The sequence below is a fragment of the Coturnix japonica genome, chromosome 12 (assembly GCF_054131305.1).
Source record: "Coturnix japonica strain WE chromosome 12, WE-NBRP24, whole genome shotgun sequence".
NCBI classification, from domain to species: Eukaryota; Metazoa; Chordata; class Aves; order Galliformes; family Phasianidae; genus Coturnix; species Coturnix japonica.
In genome coordinates, this window is record NC_140674.1 from 8464922 (window position 1) to 8485976 (window position 21055).

The following is a 21055-nucleotide window of genomic DNA, read 5'->3' on the forward strand; positions in this document are numbered from 1 at the left end:
AAAAATGAAAAATATATTACAAAATATAAATTTATATTTAAATATAATATTCTGTGTGTGGATATAGATATATAAACTGCTTCTGACTTACCACTATAAAACTAGACTTCATTCCGATGAGTCTCATAGGAGAGCAAGTTACTCCTTACTTTATGAAGTCTTTTATTTTAAGAACATTACGGGATATCTTTGACAGATGCACCTCCAGCTTACAACTCCACGTTATAAGCAGATCTTTTAAAGACCACGTAACACTTGTATTCTCCTGCTCTTAATCTTATTCTAATGAGCACAATTACATTGGCTCAGCAAGTTATTTCAGTGACAAAAAATGAAACTGCAACTCTTTGAGTAGTCCAATTTTCAACTATAATTTATGCTTCAATCTGTATCCAAGTGTGTATTTTGTAATGACAGTGTGTTCTCTGTGCTTCTTCAATTTCAAGAGAAGGCCAGTCTGTCCATTTTATGAGCTCCCTGGCACTCAAGAATCTAATATTTCTCCTAATGAAGACAGTACATCTTCTCAATATGAAATAACCTTTAAGTCTTTTTGGCAGGATAACTCACACAGATAAAGGTATCACTGAGGGCATTTTATTCTACACTCGTTATTTAGATATATGGCCTATTCTCAACAACAACAGGCAGAAACACATATAGCCAGTAAATCCTTTGAGGAAAGATTGAGCCACGTAGCTACAATTATTACTCAAAATTCTTTAGCTTTTAGTATCTTATTAACCAACAGTATTTCTTCAGAGCTAATCAAAGAGGTTCAGCTTCACAGTATAAGGTCATCAATTGCTGCAAGAACTTTGGTTATTAAGTAGATAAGAGCACAATCTCACCCCATCATTCTTCTTAACAGTAAAAGAAATGAAGTAATATCATTATCTAATCCTTCACTGACCAGTATCACATATAATACTAGTTTTAGTATGGTATGTAGAATAACAGACTTTACACTAAAAACAGACTTCTCAAGTTAAGTCCTGGGCTAAAATCTGTGTATGCCTGCCACTCTGTGAATTTAAATAAAAATATATTATCTGAAGCATAATATGATCCAGTCAAAAATATAAAGCCCTCTCACTTCAAATACAACAATTTCTCCTAGCTATCAGGTTACCAATTCATTCCTTCTTATAAAATTACTAATATCAAACCAAGCTATGTTTATCTATGCATACTTTGTAATCTTAGACCTACCTCTGTATGAACAGCAAAACATTCAATTTGAATTCAATACTTATTGAAGAACACTAAGTGTATCTAAGCAGAATTATCCTCTATAAACAATGAAGTCCAAAGAACAACAGCTAACTATATCAGGAGTTTGTGCAAGGTCTGCACCATCATGCTTTATACAGTAAGAAACTACCACAAACAAAATAACTTCATCACAAGATTCAACCAGTTTTTGATGCGTTTTCCTAATGATGCGATACCCAGAAAGAAGAACTGAGTTTTAATTTGCCAAATAACTAACACTGGTCTCATGTATGTACAAATTCAAAACAAGGGATTAAAAAGAAATAGGTATCTATCTTAGAAGATGAGTGCTAAGCATACCTTACCTTTCATCCCTCCAGCTCAATTGCTCACAGTTGTCAAAAAGCAATCAGGCACCAAATTAAACGTGAAAAAGCAGAATACCCACCATATACATCAGGATGTCTCTAATCATCACCATCGCTGTCTGATGATCATTCCACGCTTGGTTTAGTGTTTGTAAAAAGTTGTTATTCAGGGAGTTTAATACATCTTCTCGCACCTAAAGCAAAAACAAACATATTGTCATAAAATCAAGTCAGCTTCCCTTGCATCATTTAAATCTTAACAAACTTTGCTTGAGAAAAAAATATTTGCTCTTCTGTGAACACTGAATGTTACAGAAATGCTCATACTTTTCCTAACTGCAGGTCCTGTATGTAATTTCAGTAGAAAAATAAGGCTTTATACAGGTAAGGGGAAAAAAAAAGCAAGCTGAAAACTAGGGGAAAAAAAGGGTCAATTCCACATGCTACAGTGTTTCATTTACTACCATAAGCCACCAGAACACTGGTACAGGTTACAAACTAAAATAAGCTCGGGTATAAAAGCAGCTGAGACAGTTGCAATAAGTATCAGTTCTGAAAGCAGACTCAGTACACCAGATTCTTACACTAACAATCCATAACCACTAACAATTAGATTTAAGTGAACAAAAGAAAGTCAATGTTTTTTATTAATGCCTTTTTTAGTTGATTTGTTCATCCCATCAACTTCAGACTTCATTTCTGACACTACAACTTCCTACTGATCAAAAAGAACATCTGGTTTTGCATTTTGATTTACATAAATAGTCACGTACTACAGCGCTCAACCTTTAATCTCCCGTAAAAGAAAAACACGAAGAAACATAAAACAAACAAATAAACTTGGTCCTCATTTTTTCCCCTTTTTTATATGGAACCTGACATAAAAAAAACAAGTATCTACCACAGAAAAAAAGTACCAACACCACTCACATACTCAAGAAGGGATGAACAGACAGACCTTTAGTTAAAGATGGCTTCTGGCAAATAATCCATTCATACGCTCCATACAGTATAAATAAAATAACTTCAGTACTGCTTGTAATAATGACATAAAACCATGAATTTTAATACAAATTTGTAGGAATCTTTTCCAACCCTATTTCCAAAAAGGGAAAGTCAACAGGCTAAGCAGGCAATAAAGAACATAACAAGTAACATTTTTGCAAAGATAACGAGAGTAACCATCAAGGCTCCAATGTCCAGATGGGGTATAGCTTTACGTTCATATAGCTCAGCAAAACCCTATCTCTGCAGCTGGATTTTCGCACAGTTATACATAGTGATCTCAGTAAGAAGAGGAAGTGAAAAGTATGCCTAAATTTGTACCTAAAAACATGTCAATGGTTCAGTAAATCAAGGCTTTATAAAACTGCTACAAGATTTTTTTTTTTACAGGCTGCTACCTTCCAAACAGACAACTTGAAGACTGCTAATTGTGAAGCAAGACCTCGTTCTAAATATTAACAAAATTGGGAATGCTTTTTTTTCTGCACTGGAGAGCAGTAGCTTCTTTGCTTCTCCAACTTCAAAATACAACTAGTTTACTAGAAAATTAGACCAAACACTACGCTTCCCTGCACGCTGGAGGGACTTTACTATAAATACACACCATCTCTTTTTCTCAACAGTAGAGGGAGGTCTGCTGGTGCATCTGTGCTGCCCACACTCCCCCAGTAAGTAGGCACAGGTTGGGCCAGGCCATGGCAGAGCTGCAGCCCACAGACAGCACCAGCAGGTTAATGCAATATTGAAGTACATCATCTTCCATGTCACACTGCAGCACAAAACAACAACAACAAAAAAACAAACCCACAGCTGTGCTTTACATCACATTAAGTGTCCTATGCTTTACAGAAGAGGCATGCTCAGAGCCTAAGATAACTCTCCAGCTAAGAGAGCAAGTATGCTCTAGTTGGTTCCTGTTCTGATCCACCAACACACATTGCACTTTCCCTAACAGCTGCAAAGAAAGTCATCATAGAGCACCTAGAGAGAGTTTTATCATTTTTTTTTGCTATGACCAAGAAACACTACAGCCAGCATCCTAAATGCACTTCAGCTAGAAGACGTCAGCTTCACTCTTTCCTCTTAAGGCCCAAACACAAATACAGTTGAGAAAACTGTAACTTCTTACACATTGTTATAACAGCCATGTCAATTAGTCTTTCCCTGAATCCCCTCTCAATTCCTGTTCCTGCTTTTCCTGTCCTTCTAACAAGGCCAACAATCTTCTTTTGGACTGTTCCAACCTGAGAAGCAGGACCCACATCACACTACTCATGTCCCTGCTGATTGTGAAGAGGATACTCTGTTCATGTCACATAAGCATGGGATATTATGTCCCAATACTTGAGTATTTATGGGCAACAAACTGCCTTTCATTTACTCCCTACTCACCAACCCATAGTAAATCTATCCTGTAATACTCCATCCTTAAAAAAAATCAGTACTTTTTCCACATTTATACATTTGCATTTATACTTGGGTCCTAGTGTTATTAAATATAGATGATATATATAATTTTATATATAAATATTAAATATCAACTGTAAACACTGCTGTATACAAGAACAGAGCACAAAAAGTCTCAGCTGCTTGCCACATAGTATATGAATAGTACAGATTATGAATGTAGGTATTACAAAACAGTGTTTGAGTGTCACAGGTGTGCTACAGTTACAGAATACTTTTAAGTTTTTTAGCCACATCATACAGGAGGTTTCCTCTCACACAAACAGTAAAACAGGAGAATCAAAACACCCAACATATCCAAAGCAGGTTTCAAACTATATTTACCTGGACTCTGCCTTTGAAATTTAGGATTTTAGAAAATGAACTCTTTTCACCTGTGGCACCGCAACAACACACATCTCTGCGTAGCTATAGCAGTAACTCCAGTTAACGGACATAAAAAGCTTGCCAAATTCTGACTGAATTATGTGGTTTTGAAAAACCTGGAAGGATAGAATGCAGACTACCCAGGACTTTTGTTGCTGCTGAACTGATGTTCTGGCACATTGCTTACTGCCTCTTTACACTGTGTAATCCTAGCACAGCTCTCACTAACGTGTGAATTAGTTCACCTGTCCATAACAAGCATTATTATTACATGGGCATTTAGTTTGCTCCAAAGTTAAAAGAACAAATCAAGATTAGTTCTGAGAAAGTCCCAAAATGCCATCAGAAGGCTACAGACTTTTTTCTTTCCCATATCTCAGCAGTAATGCTTCAGTTAGAGTTGTTTGGTAGTGTGCAATAGGAAACACTTCCTAAAGTTTGTCCATCTGAAACTTAGAGCAAACCATATTAGGAATATGAAGTCGTTTAAGCACAAAGTTAGCTCAAAACTACCATTTTTTTTGGAATATATTGACACAGTTTCAACAGAAGACTGCAAAATAACATCAGACTTTCATAACTTAAATAACCGAACAGAATTCTTCCACATAAGAGACTTCAACTGCAGTTTACAGAAGTGACATACCTTGTTTATAAGATGCTCAGTGACCACTTCTCTCAGTCCAGTGTAGAGTTTTTCTCCATGTTTATGCAACACCATTGTATATGCATTCCTATATAGCTCCTCAAAACTGAGACCACTATTGTTCTTACGCTGTATCTCTTGGATTGCATTTTTTAGGAGATCCCAAATGCTGTTTACATATTTCTCGTCCATAGTCATCTGTAACATAAACCAAGACATGATTGTTTAGAATCAAGAAAGATCCTTACAGAAAGTTACCTTCAGAAGCTGTAACCCTAGAAGCAGTAAGTGCTTCTGCCACATTTTGATTCCAATATCACAAAATTTCTCTACCATCGACAAAATAGTCTGGATCAAAACGCTATTTTTCATAACTACTTCTTGAAATCTATCATTTTTAGTGGTTTAATATCCTCTCCTTCAGACTTGTGAATTCAAAGAACCCAATCTTCAGAGTCTGTACAGGGGGAACAGCAGGTAGTTGTAGACACAATTCTCTTCCCCACTCTTCCTCTACAGCATAATAACGAAAGCGAGTTTTCTTCCCATATTAACACACTAGTTGTCACCCCATCAATCATATTGCAACACTGCCGAACTCGACTCCAAAACCTCTGGTACAATAAAAGACAAAAATCTTGTCCACAGAGCTAGCAATCTCACTTAGCCATCTAAATGAGCCACCTAGGTGATCGTTTTTTACAGCAATGCACTCATGGCAAGATAATTACATGTCTACAATCCAAATACTTACAGATGTTGAAAAATCCCCCAAATTTCCAGGATTAACATCAGTATTGTGCATATTTCCACTACACAGGTAAGGTTAAACGACTTGCTATAGGATATACATACATCTCTAAGCAAAACAGGTAGCAGCTTGATCCGTGATTCAGATGCTATGTACTTTGTTAAACACAATAAGCAAGTAAAAACAGTATCAAAGTAGGAAAAAAAAATCAGTGAAAAACAGTTACAGAAAAGATTCAATTTAACATGAAGTCAATTTCTGTCTTCTGCTATCCAGTCATTAGGGTGAATCAGTTTACAACCATGTTTTAACGTCATTCACCAGAAGGTGCTTCAAAACATGATGCCCTGTGGATAAAGCAGCACCTGAGACAGCACAGGCTCAAGTAAGAGCAGCAATGAAGTACCTGACAGTAACACTGCACACAGTTTCAGCTATCAAGCTTCTTTATCCAATTGAAAGAAAAGCCAACTTAATTAAACCAAATTCAAAATGCAATTTTTAAAGATAAGTTTAGTTGATGCAAGAAGGCCTCAATCCAGCCTTTTCACTGAAAGGCAGAAGAAAAATATTACAATACCTTTCCCAGAATTACTGTGCCGAAATAAAACATCCTTGAATGTACCAGTATTATCAAAGCAAACATGAAAACAAGACTTCAAGCATACTGGTATGACACTATGAAAGAAAATCATGACCAGCCCTGCTGTACTTCCCTTTTTTTTCCTCCATCCACCCACAAAATACATAGTGAGGAGAGGAAGGACCCAGAAGACTGAAGATGCCTGCACTTGTAATCAAACAATGATAAAGCAAACAAATCCAAACCAACACAATCTTCTGCCCTCCCAATCTTTGGGAGTTGGGGTTAAAAACAAACAGTTTGATGATAACAATGAACCCATCATTTAATACTCTTTCACCCTCCTGATAGCAGATTCTCTAACCTACGGATCTGTCCAGACCCCAAACCTGAGAGATGTGTCAACACCTAAGAACAAATCACAAATTCAGAAATTCTTCGCTCCCTATCTCCCAAAAGTAAAACCTTAAGTAGAACAGAAATGGTTCTATTCTACTACACACATACCCTGTGCTTATTCTGTTATTTATACTATTGAAAGGTCACTTATTTTCTTTTTGATTTGCATTTACTATATTGGTGTCTTTAGGGAAGTAATTTTCTAAAGCTTTCTTGAAGATGATTTTGAGTACTGATAATGAAGGCAGCTACTCAGAACTGCAGACAGCAATTCAAGTAAATGCTTCTCAGCTTTTCTTTCACAAGCCTGATCTTTTGTTTTCAAGCAGGGAAGACTTTCAAACCCATACTTACCTATGTCATTTTCTCCCCTTACTAATAAAAAAATCTCTAAGCCAACATGACAACTTGCTTTTAACCTCAACTGCAAAGTATGTATTTATGAGACTGACAGCAATCACACTATCTTAAAACAGGCAGATCACCACCCCCTACTCTGAGGAGTTATCCAAACATTGCTACTTCTTAGTCCAAAGGTGGACATATCCATACATCACAGACAAGCATAACATCTAACAATTCTGATCTGTTCAGGAAAACAAAACAAACTAAAAGTGGGGTTTATTTCTACTACTTTTAATTAAAATGCTCTCAGAAGTGAAGGAATGACTACAGTATTTGCTTGCCCCAAACTCGCTGGATACAAATGCAAACAGAGCATCTTCTCACTTAGCAGCCAACACACCAACCTGCTCCAGAAGCACTAGAAAGATTCAGAAAAGGTAACTTCAAGGATATAAAGAAATACTTCAAATAATGTATAGTCTGCTACCTTCTAAGATCAAACAAAAAGGGCACTGCTTCTTAGTGCACCATCCTGTTCTGCTCCCAAATTGCTTTAGATTTGGAGGAAAACCTGCTAAAGTTGCAGGACATCACGTCAAGTTTGTACAAAAAAAAATTATCTCCTCTCCATTAGTGAGAAGTTGTTTAACTTGGAAAAGAGGAAACCCTTCTGTATCATCTTCACAGCTGCATAAGAACTGCGAGGATAAAATCTACCCTTGGATTACTAACTTAAGGTTCATCTATTTCTGTGTTCCTCCAGTCAGATTTGCATGCAGAGTATTTTTCTTTAAATAAAAACACATCCCGAGCAATAAATAAAATTACTTGAGCTCACAATGCCACCAGAATACATCTTTCATCTTCCAGAATTTTACACTAAAGCATCTCTAAAAAAAACCCTCTTAGAGAATCATGATCCTAATTTTCCTATCTGATGCAACTCCCCAGATCCCAAGTAACACCAAAGCCTTAAAGTGATCCTCTTCCACAATCTGAACACAGGAGTAGAAACCAGATGTTCTTTCACATCCATTCCCAGATTCCTTCTAATGGTTGAATATTTTAAAAATGAACTGCACAGCTTCAATACAGTTGTCATGTTTGTGCCTTCTATTCAGTAGATTAAAGGAAAAGCTGAGTTACTGTTTCTGCTTGTGCTTTGGAAAAAGAAACAAACAAAAAACCAATCTAGATTTTTTTAAAAAATTGTGTTCAGAAACAAAAATCAGAGTCACTGAATCCTTAAAGTCAGAAGAGATTTTCAAAGGTCCAAGTGCCCTGCAATGAACAGGGACATCCCCAGCTCCATCAGGCTCTCAGAACCTGCTGCAGCCTGGCCTTGAATGTCCCCAAGGGATGTGGCATCCACCACCTCTTTGGGGAGATTGTTCCAATCACGTCAGTAGCTTTTACATTCAGTTTCACAAGGATAGTTAGAAGCCACTGTCCAGAGAAAAGATGTGTGCTGACATACTCCGGTTTATCTTCATCATCACCCTTCCTGGGGAAAGGGCAGAAGATCAAGACCTTATTGGCAGGAGAGACAGCTGTTCATAAGATGCTGTTAACCGGAAAGCTTCCAGGAACTGCTGCCCTGATGCTAATGATTCAAAAGATGCAACTTGAACACAAACATCTGAAAGCACAGAAGTACATCTTGAAGAAATTAAGACTACAATATTAGCACACATGAAAACAAAATCATGTCACAGAAAAACAAAGTCTGCAAAGAACTCCAAAGGTCCTTTATTCCACCACACTGCCACAATGCAGATATCGATGCATGTATTCCTTCTCTTTAACAATGTCTGTCTATTCTATCAAAACCTCCAAGTCTGAATCAGCAATCACTGATTCCATAATGTTCTCACAACCACCTCAGGCCAAACAGGCCATCGTTAATTCTCTCAAGTTTAAAGACTGCAAAAAGACCGCATCAAATTTTTACTTTCAAAGTGTTGCAAACATCACCACTCTGTTCTTCCGCAGTTTGCATTATGATTCTGTATGCTGCCAAGTGAAATGGATACGTCCAGAGTTGGATTACCACAAAGTAAAGATTCTTAAAAGCTCCAAAAATGTAGCCGACACATGCCTTATCCTTCCTACCATATCCTTTAGATGTAATACCCAAAGCACCGGAGCAAGAATGGGTTGAAATGAGGGAATGCAAGTGTTTACAACATCTACCTTGAAGGCAGTGAGTGGATACTGGCAATTCCAGCTCGTTTAGCAGCTCTGTTGGTAAACATTTGCACCTAGTAATTGCAGTCTGTTCCCACTGCCACTTCCTTGCTGTCAGCAGACAAAATGGGCAGGGACTGAGTTTCACAGCATCTCTCACCTCTTGGACTCTCTCTTCGCTTCAAGATAAGGAAGTCACCAAGATGGTACCAAGTATTGTATTACACAACAGTTCAGCATCCTTACCCTGGGTCCTTTGTTCTGGTGGAAGCCTGACTGAGGTTACCCAAAACAGGGCAGGAGAGACACATTTTTGCCTCAGAACCTCATAATTACCTGAATTTTTATGAACTTTTCCAGTATCACTAATTTAATACACAAGAATTTGCAAAGACAGATACACTGCTACAGATTCTGCCACCAGAATCTCTCTGAATATGGCATTTTAAGATACAAAGCTACACATTCTTCAGCTATGGAATACATAAAAAGCCAACAATATCCAGACTCCTCTGGATTGTGAAATCTTCACTGCTGCTCAGTGATCAGCATTCCTGCTGAGGCTACACCAGCAGAGGTACATTGCCTACATCTGATCACCGGAAAACATCATTACGTCAAGAAGTCAACAACTTCATAATCCACACTCTCAAATAAAAAACAACTATTCGCAGACAAACTTACTCATCAGGCTCAAAATTCCAGTGCTATCTGAACAGGTAGACTGCTACATACATGAAAACATGAATGGAAGCTGCAAAAGACAAGGTAAAGAAAATAAGTACAGAACATCCTGACCTAAAGCAGTTCTGCATTTGGGCTACTACTCCACTTTGGCCATTTATTTAAAAAGTTGCAGGAAAGTCACAGCAACATGCCAACAAAACTGGCCCAAATAACTTGCTAGACCTTTGTCCTTGGTGACATAGAAATGCAGAAACCACATCATCCATCCTTCCAACTCTATCAGACTTTGCTCGGAAGCAAGCAGAACGCACAGATGAGACAAAGTGGATACCCCTCTGTCAATTAAAATACCCAAGAGCTACAGGATTGTTGGCAAAATCCCTCTTTCCTTCTACAGTTTGAGCAAACGCATTCTGCAGCAATGAAAAGCTGCTCTGGCAGCACAGAGATGAAGTGATAAGTAGATTAAAAAAATGATTGTTTCTGTAATGATAGAGTTGCACCTCCTGCTCAGTGACTGATAGATTTGGTCAACCTCCAAGACATTGTCTGAGAGCATTGCTGGTCTCATCACAAACCCAGCTCTGTTTCGGGGTGGGGGCTCGGAATGGAAGGGGCTGGGTTTGGTTGGTTGGCTTTGATAAGTTCTACAGCAAATTGTAACATTTTCCAAGAACTTCCTTTTCTAATGAAGCTAATGCCCCAGAAATTAGAGTCTCTCACTCCTTCAAAAAGGAACACTTTCCTTCAGTAAAGTAGGCCTGACAGGAGCTTTGCCACACGGCAACAGTTTGACTGTCAGTGAAAAGTTTCAAGCCAGTCTTTAATGAACAGAAAATGTCATTATCCAGCAATAATTTTCCTGGGCTTAGAGAACTGAACAAATCTAAAGAAAGATCTGATTAATTTCCCTTCTATATTTTAGTCACAGTCTCAGAAGAATGAGACTAATCCTGAACTAACAATGCACTTCAACTTACCAGACTTTGTTTTGTTGTGTTTTTTTTCCTTATTTTTAAATCACTATTTCTTCTTTCTCCCCCAGTGCCCCTCTAGTTGTAGTCTTGCAGATCTGTAGAATACAGTGTCCTGATGGAAAGCAGAAAAATGAGGCAGAACACCCCAGCACCTGCCTCAAATGAACTGGGATTAAGGACTGTAAAGCTGATCAGCAATCAGTTACTACATAAACACAAAATACAGTCTAAATTATATCAATTCTCTGACGACACATCTTTCCAGTTATAGGCCTTTGCACGCTTTCCCAACACTAAATCCACGCAAAGTGCTTGTAACTACTAATACACAGCTCTGAGAATGCAGCACATACTCAATGACTAAGGTCAAGTCTTCCACAAAACTGATTCACAGCATACCACAAGTGTAAAAGACTAAATATTTTGTCCGCTCTCTAAACACTGCTTGAGATTCAAACATTACCTTTTGATAGATGTAAACAGCAGGAGTGTATTACAACAGCATCCACTTCCTTCAGAGCAAGTTACATGCATGTTCACCAATTTCTAGTGCCTCACATTTGCTAATCCTTCCCATTTTTCCATCAGAGATGCAAACTCAAGCACTTCAAGTGCAACTCTGTGGATAAGACAGCCTCAGCCTTTTCCTCCCCTGCCAGCCCACCAGGAGAAGTTCACAAACTACATTATATTATCTTGAAACTAATTTAGGATTTTAATTTGCAATTTATGATACTCAAAAATGCACCTTCAAACAGTCACTCGTTAATACAGATAAAGGCAGAATAATACTTGTTTGAATAGTGAGGGAAAAATGAAAGAGCAGCCTCACATCGTCCACTTATTGCTACATATGGATTCACACAGAGCAGCTCTTAAGATTGTTGAGATAAATAAATGTTTAAAATGCCACCAAGTAGGTTAAGTAACAACACAGGACAGTCAAAGTTAGCAAATACTGCGTCCAACATCACTTACACAAAGCCTACCTCCGCCTCATCTGTCTTACTATTTGTTTTCCACAAGGCCCAAACTCCTTGAAATATATGCCTACTTTAGCCAGCAAGGAAAGACATCCTCTAGGGAGCCTAACATAGCCTCATAGGGAGCTATGTTACACCATAACAGGGAGAAAAAAGAGATGAAAATTAACTTCTCTTCAACATTTCAAAGCATCTGCTAATTACACTAGAGACTTTATCCTAGACTTAAATGCTCTAACCTGAGATGACAGCAGAATGTTATTTAGTACAGGTGCAAACTTTTTCCCACCTGCCAGCAAAACAGAAAACTTGCTTAGAAGAAGTTGTATATAAGAAAAATACCAGTTAGTTTTGTTCAAGCTTCTAGAAAATCCAAATTGTTAAGAGGCAAAAAATTGGGAGTTCTAGTTCAAAAGACAGTTATCACTGCTATAGAATGGAAATGCTTACACAGCCTGAAGAGTGACACTGCCTGTATTATTTACCACAGCTCTTTCAGAAACATTCCATGACATTTCCACAGCACTCATTACCACCATGCCTGAAAATGGAGGAGGATTACAAACCACCTATCATGCAACTACTTTCTTCCCATGAGCGCTTCAACCTAACAGCAGGGAGAAAACCACCCATACTTCTGAAACCTCTCTTGCTAATTTGGAAACTGTTGAGACCTGAAGCCTAGATCTCAGTTTACACTTCAAAAAGTCCGATATTCCGTGTTCCATTTTGTAAGGTAATAGAAGAATTTTCAGACTTGAAATAACTTTTGGCTTATTTGGTAATCTTTGTTGCTCTGACTGGCTTCACACTGATAACCTGAGGTGCAAAACGCAGCCTTGGTGGGGGAAGGAGAAGTACAGAGTTAGGATTGCTTAAGTCAGAAAATAAGAAAATCCATTCCGATGACACATAGGAATAAATATAAAAATTTGACACCAAATGTGCCAATTTATATCCTGGCAAAAGAGTAAAACCAAGTATCGGTATTCTGTGGAAAAACAAGAAGTGTCCTCTGAACTCACTTCAGAAGCAGTGATGTTAAGACAAGCTTTCCCAAGCCAAAGTTATAGAAGAAAATTCTGAGAAGTTTGTGTAATGGCAGAAAATATGAAGCACGGCTGCTGTTAAAATATCAGAATGTCCTCAGAAGAGAAGAGGAATGGAGCAGAGCTGAGCAGTGAGCCTCCCACCCACCTGCCAGCAGTGTGCTGCATGCTGGATGGTACCTGAGACACACAGGGACTGGCTGCACCACCCCAGCTCAGTGCCCTGTACCTGTCTAACAGGCTCTTCTCAATGGTGGAGTGACAGATGGCGAAACATCAGCACTAAATTTTACAAACCAGCAGACATGCCTTTCACCATTTGCAAACATAGGCCAGAAGCCACTTAGCATTTCACTCTGCAATAAAGTTCTTAACAGCAGCCAAGGACACGCTTTTCAAAGCCTGAGGACTATGTGAACAGAGGCAATCGAGCACACAGTAAGTCCGAGCGCCAGCTCCACAAAGCCACCTACTTGCTGAGCGAGTGGGCTCTTGGCTGCAGCAGAGGGAAGGTGGCTCAATCCTCCACTGGAATTGCTTCTGACTGGGTAGAGACTTCAGAGCAGAAAGGAAAAACTGCCTACAACCTAATGGCAAAAAAAACCACCAGACCCCGTAACACCACTGGGATGTCTGACTCCCTCCTTCTCCGCTCAAAGCACCTCAACATGGCACAGGTGGCCTCCAACGGCCCCAACGGCCACCCGGCCTACTGCTGCTGCCAGCACTGCTGCGCTCCCTGTTGTACTCACACATTAAACACAGAACTGTTTTCCTTCCCTAAGGTGTGTACGTTAAAAATGCCTGTATAGGAGCTGTTTTGTGTAACAGTATTTGCTTCTAATGATACTACAAAGCCTACATCTTTACAGAAGAACCATTAACGAGTTATGAGTTTATGTTGCCTTTAACTGAACTTCATTAAAATAAAACCATCATACATGGTGAACCTTCGGGCATGCTGTAGTTTTCTATTCTAACACTTTCCTATTCCTTGTCTCCTCAAAAACTGATTTGGAACAAGAAACCAATGCTACCTCCTTCTCAAGAGTTGGTTTTCTATACATTCAGCTTCTAGCAACCAAAGATAATATTCAGCACTCACAAAACCAAGAGCCTGCTTCAGAGCGTAACATAATTTTGGGGCTTTTTGTGAATGCTCTCATTTGAGCGATCCTACAAAGATCTGTCCCAGTTTATCACAAAGCGCTCTTACCACACACAGACAGGTTATCAGACAGGATACATCAGTGGTGGTGAAGAAGATTTAGAAGTTCCTGCCAAAGACTTGAGGATACGAATTTGAAATTCGGAGAAATAATGCTATGTTTTGTCATATACACTTGTGCAAACAGAAAAAAGAAACACTTGGAAAAATTATAACAATAATGGTTTTCCAAGAAAAAAAAAAATCCTATTTCTGTTACATATTATTCTAAATTATAATGTACAATAGCAGAAAATATTGATCAGTTTTTCCTGCAACTCTCATAAAGCCCTTTCATCTATCACTGTCCAACAGGGGAAAAAATGGTGACTCCTGCTTAATAGTGTACTACTGTACAATGCAACAATGGGAGGGAGAAAACTACTGAGCCACCTGAAAAGCTCCAAATGAATCAGGCTGCATGAAACCTGAACAGAACACCAGTGCGGTTATTTTATAGTCTTGCACAAAAATGAAACAAGTTTCAAACGCAGGCAGGAGCCTCAAAGAACACTACTCTTTCCAATGGCACATGGGGGCACATACTCAAACCTCAGACCACGTGGAATGATGACGGCTCAGAACTTGAGATCTAAAAGGAAAGTTAATAAACTAAAAAGGGAAGAACCAGAAAACTTGCAGCTGAACCCTGAATGCCTGCAGAACTGAGAAATTCAAATGAGACTAGGTTAGACCACAACTGAAAGAGAATCTGTACAGTGTGCTAGAAATAAACTGAAAGAAAAACCATTACGTATTCAAAGGCTACCTTAGCATTAGTGTTAGCATCTTCTCAAAATGATACAATTCATCTTGGAACATTCAGCCTGCTCATAGCACTATGTTTAAAATGTGTGTGCAGATACATATATATATATATATATGTGTGTGTGTGTGTGTGTGTGTGTGTGTGTATATGTATATATATATATATGGAAATGTGAAACCCTTCATAAGATTAACTGTCCAACAAAGAGCAAGCATTCCCATATTTCTGTAATTGTAGTTTGGATCAAAACAACACTTGTTTCTTTCAATTAAGACAAAGACTGCTTGAATTTTTTTGGTTTTCTTTATTTCTAGGTTATAAAGTCAATAATGTTGTTATTAATGCTGTATACACTATGCAGTTAAGTAGCCAAGATGCTCTTGCAAATAAGTGTTTGAGAACAGGATTCACAAAGCCATCCATGGAAAAACACAAAGTTAAGTAGGTGGTCTGCACTGAACTCCAGCACTCAGTGGAAACAAGTTACTCTAATCAAAGAATCCTGCAGTCAACTATCTTCCAGTTCTGCCCTCATCTTGTCCCCTATATCTTCCCATCCATCTAACACACTCAGCAATACAGCAGGTATGCTCTGAAGAAGCCAAAGCAGAAATGCAAATGTTGCTTGCCTAATCTGACCATTAAAAAAACTTAACTACAGTTCAGTGTGTTTTCTAGGGTCTACCTGTTCCAAGACACTCAAGCAAGATACAAAATTTACACCAACTTCTTGATTTGATAAATCGACACATTACAAATTGCAGCATAAATTTAACAAACTTCCTATCACCTTGTATCATAAATACCCCAAGATCCAAAACAAACCACAGAAACAGTCAGCATTCCCTGAGGGGGAAAATAAAACCCTCTACCTATATGAAGCCTAAAACAGCAGGTGCTAGATTTGAAAGGAGCAACATCAGTGGATGAAGGAGCTACAGCACTTTCTGGTGTAAGAGCTGAAGCTACTTTTCCCACAAAGAAAGTTCTGAAAACTTAAGAGTAACACCAACTGACAAACTGGATTGAAAGTGGCCTTTTCCCATGAGACTGCATGAAACCAGAATTTTCTTGGGCACAAGTATTTCAAATAAAATCACTGAAGCTTATATACATGCACTTGAAAGACTCATCCTGCCTCAAATGCATGCGTAGGATTCCTCCAAATGCTTTCCAGAATTCATAATGTAACCATACAACAGTGATTCACCAGAATAGACAGCTCTGAGAATTGGCAAAATACTATTTTGCAGTCTTGTTATAGAGAGGGAAGACAGCTCTGCAGGAAACAAAACTGACTGAAAGCACCAGGGTTAAAAAGAAAGGAAAAACCAAACCCAAACATACAGAGCTATAGAAATCAAACCCAATGCCCCACCATTAGGTCATGCTGGTTTTCGGGAACATCCATCCACCAACTTTAGGGTGACCTTTACTGCTCTGATTTAATAAAAGGATGAGCTTGTACAAAAAAAAAACCCCAAAACTCAAATGTTGTTCAACACAGTTTAATGTTACATGCATCAATTTGGAAACTTAATTATCAAATGCTTTTTGAATTCTCATATACTATTCATCCCTTTAAGAAATGGACATTTTCTATTTTGTAAAACTTCCCCATCCCAGCACATCGAAGGCTGCTATTTTCCTTAACCAAACAGCCACGCCAAGTAGCTCAAGCACACATGCAGGAAACCTAATTTATTATACATGCCAGATTGCAGTTGTAGACATCTCTTCAAGAGCTTGAAGTGCAGAACTGTCATTCTTTGGCACCACCTTTCAGAGGTCAACTAAATCATGTTAAAATTAGATTTGCTGTAAGATTGTTTGAGAGGTTTTAAAGTATTCCTTTAGCCAGCAATAACGGGTTTGCTGAGAGCTAAGCAGCAGGAGGCAGCCTGGGACACGAGAGCACTTTCAGCTGGGGGAGGGTGTGAAAAACAACCCCCAACGTTTCTCAAAACCAGTGCAATGAACCCGTGTTTTGTGGGAGTATCAAACCTGTATTTCTGCATAAGACACATACTACATGTTTAGCAAAAATACTACTGCACTCCAAATAATAAATTACAAGCTACATTCCACTAACATGAGTGACAATCACTTGACATTTCACACATTATATTCTTCTAGCATCCAGCTACAGTATATTTATATTTTTTCCCAGCGTTTATGAATTTGAAACAGGAAAGTTTCAAGGTTGCTTAACCAAAGAGAGCCTACAACCGCTCAAGAATCTCCTTATACTAAGTTCCGACTCCTGCTTTAATGCTGCCCCTACACAGAATGGTATCAGACAGTCTGACACAGACACACAGCAGCTACGTGTTATAAAAGAGTTAACAGTCCCATGAGTGGTTAAAGCAGCACAATGAAAGCCCCCAGCTGCAGTACGTGAGATTACTGCACCGCACCACATCCAGCTCATCACTTTGCTCCATTGGACGCACGTGAAACTTTCACGAGCTCCTGAAATTTCTGACACAAAGATTATCACTGTCATTAATTCGAATTTGACGTGAGGAGACATTTCTTTTTAATAAAATAGTTTAAAATCAGGGAAAGAAAACAATTTTTTTCCTCTTGTGAACAGAAAAGAAAAAAAAAGGTTAAATGTGCAGGAAATTATTTGCCTTAATTATTTTCTAATGGTCTTACAACTCACTTAGCAAAATAGCCTGCCATGTGCTCAAGGTAAGAAAAGACCTCAGCGTGAGGTAAGAGAGAGAGTACATGGCACATAACAGGAGGTAGCAAATAGTAAAGGAGACCTGCCATAACTACAAGAAATTAACAATAAAGAATCTAGAAAAAATATCAAAACTTTAAGATCACTTGGTAAAACGTTTGTAGTTTTAGAAGGTGTTTGTGAAATTCTACTGAACTGCTAATTAAAAACACGTGCTGTATTATTCCATAAAATATTATTTGATCCCTCCTTCAGTTATTGCAAGATATAACAATGACAGAGAAGTCTAAAAATAAAATATAAAAACATGAAAAGGGACAGAACCGACGTGGATTGAGTTGCCATAATATTGCTACGTTCCAGGAACCTTACCCATCCAATCTGGCTCCTTCTGCTCTCACACAACAGTCAGCAGCGACCTCTGCACGAAAAGCCAACTAAAGCAGAACAAGGAGACCTACCCGCACCAAAGAAAAACAGAAGAAGCCTATAAAGTCACCTCTGAAGGCACTTCTAATTCAGAAGTGAAGAGCAGAAGCACCAAATGTGAGATAAAAGAGTGAAGATCCATAACTGAAGTAGGAATAGTACACATTCTAAATATAGACTCTATCCCGCACACAGATGTAACCTCACTGACATGAGTAATCCCACTGCAGTCGCTGGCACCATTCACAGGACTAAAGCTACACAAACACTCGGGGCTCTGCAAAATCTGTGTTAAGATTGTAACCTGGACCCTAACAATAGTTATTACCTTCTGCAACTGTGCAAGGCAAAGCCCTCCACATCTCTTAACCAACTACACGTTTCTTCTCTATAAACACCTGATCAACGGGATTGCCAACAAAATGTCTCAGAGAAGAAAATCCACTGAAAGAAACACCTGGAAAATTGCTGTCAGTAGAAATCACCAAACATTTAAGATGCTTATATGCCTATATGCACTCAGTGTCATTTTAGGAAGGCAATAATTCAGGGAGCTTTGATGGGCTTTGTTTAGATTTTTAATGTAAACTTTTAATTTAAACTGAAAAGAAAAACAACGTGAACAAGAATGGTTTTAGAAGAAAAAAAGTGATGGCAATGCTTGCACCTCTGTAAGAGCAGAGCTCTGTGTGAGCATCCTTCAGCCACCAACCTGATTTCACTTGCTTATGTGTAACAGCACCGAAAAAGAATCACTTGGAAAGTTGATCTCATTTGTTGAGTTTGCTGTTGCTGGCTATTACGGATCCACATATTCAGTTGTGATAAATGAATCTGTTCACAGAATCACAGAATGACTCAGGTTGGAAGGGACCTCAAGGATCATGTAGTTCCAACCCCCCTGCCTGGCAGGGCCACCAAACATACACCTTTACTAGATCAGGTTGCCCAGGGCCCCGTCCAACCTGGTCTTGAATCTGTTCATCAAGTCAAAAGATGGCTATTTTATACACATTTATGTCATGGTTAATTTTGGTAAAGCTTTTCCTACTTTTTGTTAGTAAAGCCCTGACAACGTTGCAATAAGACTTTATTCCTACAAGTCAAAATATCCTCATAAAACTGACAATCTTATAAAAGACTGTTGAAAGAAATATACACAATATGGAGACCAAAAATCTCTGCCCAGCTAAAGGCCTTAAGTTTCACAGCACCCTTCTTTGTTTTGACTTTTACCACTAAATGCAAGTGTTGGCCATTAGAAGTAGAGGGAAGAAGAAAACAGTCGGTCACATTACTGTGACTAAAGAAGCTGCTGAAAAGACAGAGAATCCCCCAACTTTATCAGCGAGGTTTTTCATGAAGCAAATGTACTATATGATATACTCCTTGTCAGTAAATAAGATAAAACAGGTACGCCCGGCTTCTCTCTAAAGGCAGGGCTCATTAGTTCTATCCTACTACCTACCAGGATCAGGCGTAACATCAAAAAGTTACGCTAAGCCCCACATGCCAGTGACTCAACTAAGTATCTTCTTTTTAACACACATCGGTGAATGCACACACACACACACACATACACACACACACTTCCTGGCAAACCTCAGGCAGACCGAAGCTTTCTTCTGTCCCTCATTCCTCACCGCCATTAACAGTCCCACAGTTGTTATTCTGTTCTAAGCTTTAATTGAACCAACTGTCAAAACACTGCAAGCTTTATGGCAGAATAAATTAATAACTGGGCTCGTTCCCATCCGCAATCCAAGGGATGGCATTTCCACGGCCCTACACAACACACATGGAAGTTACCTGTGCCCCATGTTTACAGCAACAACTGGCACTGTGCCACCTAAGTCTCATAACCGTACGACTTAGAGTCTCTTTCACAGCGTAGAGAGTCAAATAAATTCTCGACGAGGAAACTCTCCGGAAGAAGCAAATGAATACCGCCCCCCTTCCGGAGGTAACCGGCGTTGTGGACGAAGCCTCGTAACCTTCCACTCCTTCCCTGAGGCCTTTTCCTTGAAAACAAAGAACCGCCGGCCGCCCCCCTCCCCGCTGCCGCTCGTGGGCTGCCCGCCCCGCGGTGCCTCAGGTCCGGCGGCGGAGCCCCGTTCCCCACCATTTAGTGGCGGCGGACTCGCAGCGCCGCTCCCGGTTCCCGTCGCCTCCCGACCCGCTGACAGCCGCCCGCCCCCCGCAGGCCCGCGGCCGGCCCGGCCAGGCCCCCCCCATACGGCTGACAGGGCGTGAGGCCGCGAGGCCTGCGGAGGCCGGGGCCTGGCGCGGGCGGCCTAGGCCCGTCGGGGCCGGTACTCACGGGGAAGGCTCGGATCCGCATCTTGGTGTCCTTCCGGCTGCCCGTCCCCTTGCTCAGGTTCGACATCTTCGGGGCCGGCGGCGGCGGCGCCCCCCTGGGGAGGGGCGCGGAGGACGCGCGGGGGGCGGCGGGGCCGGGGCCGGGCGGGGGAGGCCGCCGGAGATGTTCGCTGCGGGCTGCGGGCCCCGAGGCTGCGCGGAGGGACCGGGCCGGGCCGCGGGGGGTAGGAGGGAGCGGAGGGAGCGGCGGAAAGCGAGGCGGAGGCGCGGGGCCCTCGCTCCGGCGGCGACGCTTCCTTCACCCGCCTCCTCCGCCGCGATGGCGGACAAACATCGCTCAGTGCGCAGGGCCGAGCGCCCCCCTCCTTCCTCTTCTTCCCTTCCCCTTCCTCTCGCTTCCTCCCCTCCCCGTCCCGTCCCACCGCCCAGGGCGCAGCGACGAGGGGACGGATCCGGCCGCGGCGGCGGGCGGGGGCGGCGGGAGGGCCGCGGGGCGGGGCGGAGCTCGCCGCTCTCGCGAGAGCGTCCGGCGAGCTGTCACAGGCGGCGGACGCGGAGTGGAGTGATGCAGGACGGCTGTATTTATGTTTTGTGTTGTTTTTTTGCCGTCA

The 21055-nt window shown here is 40.4% G+C and overlaps 1 protein-coding gene across 1 annotated transcript in view; it reads right to left on the minus strand.

Annotated features, from left to right (window-relative positions):
- CUL3 (cullin 3) overlaps window positions 1-20944 on the minus strand; it is a 42194-nt gene extending 21250 nt beyond the window's left edge. Inside the window, exons 1-3 of the mRNA XM_015871332.3 lie at window positions 20446-20944; window positions 5068-5265; window positions 1664-1777 (exon numbers count right to left, since the gene is read on the minus strand). Of these exons, the coding sequence (XP_015726818.1) occupies window positions 1664-1777; window positions 5068-5265; window positions 20446-20511 (378 nt within the window). The 5' untranslated portion in view covers window positions 20512-20944. The remainder of the gene's footprint in view (window positions 1-1663; window positions 1778-5067; window positions 5266-20445) is intronic.
- Window positions 20945-21055: the final 111 nt, after the last annotated feature.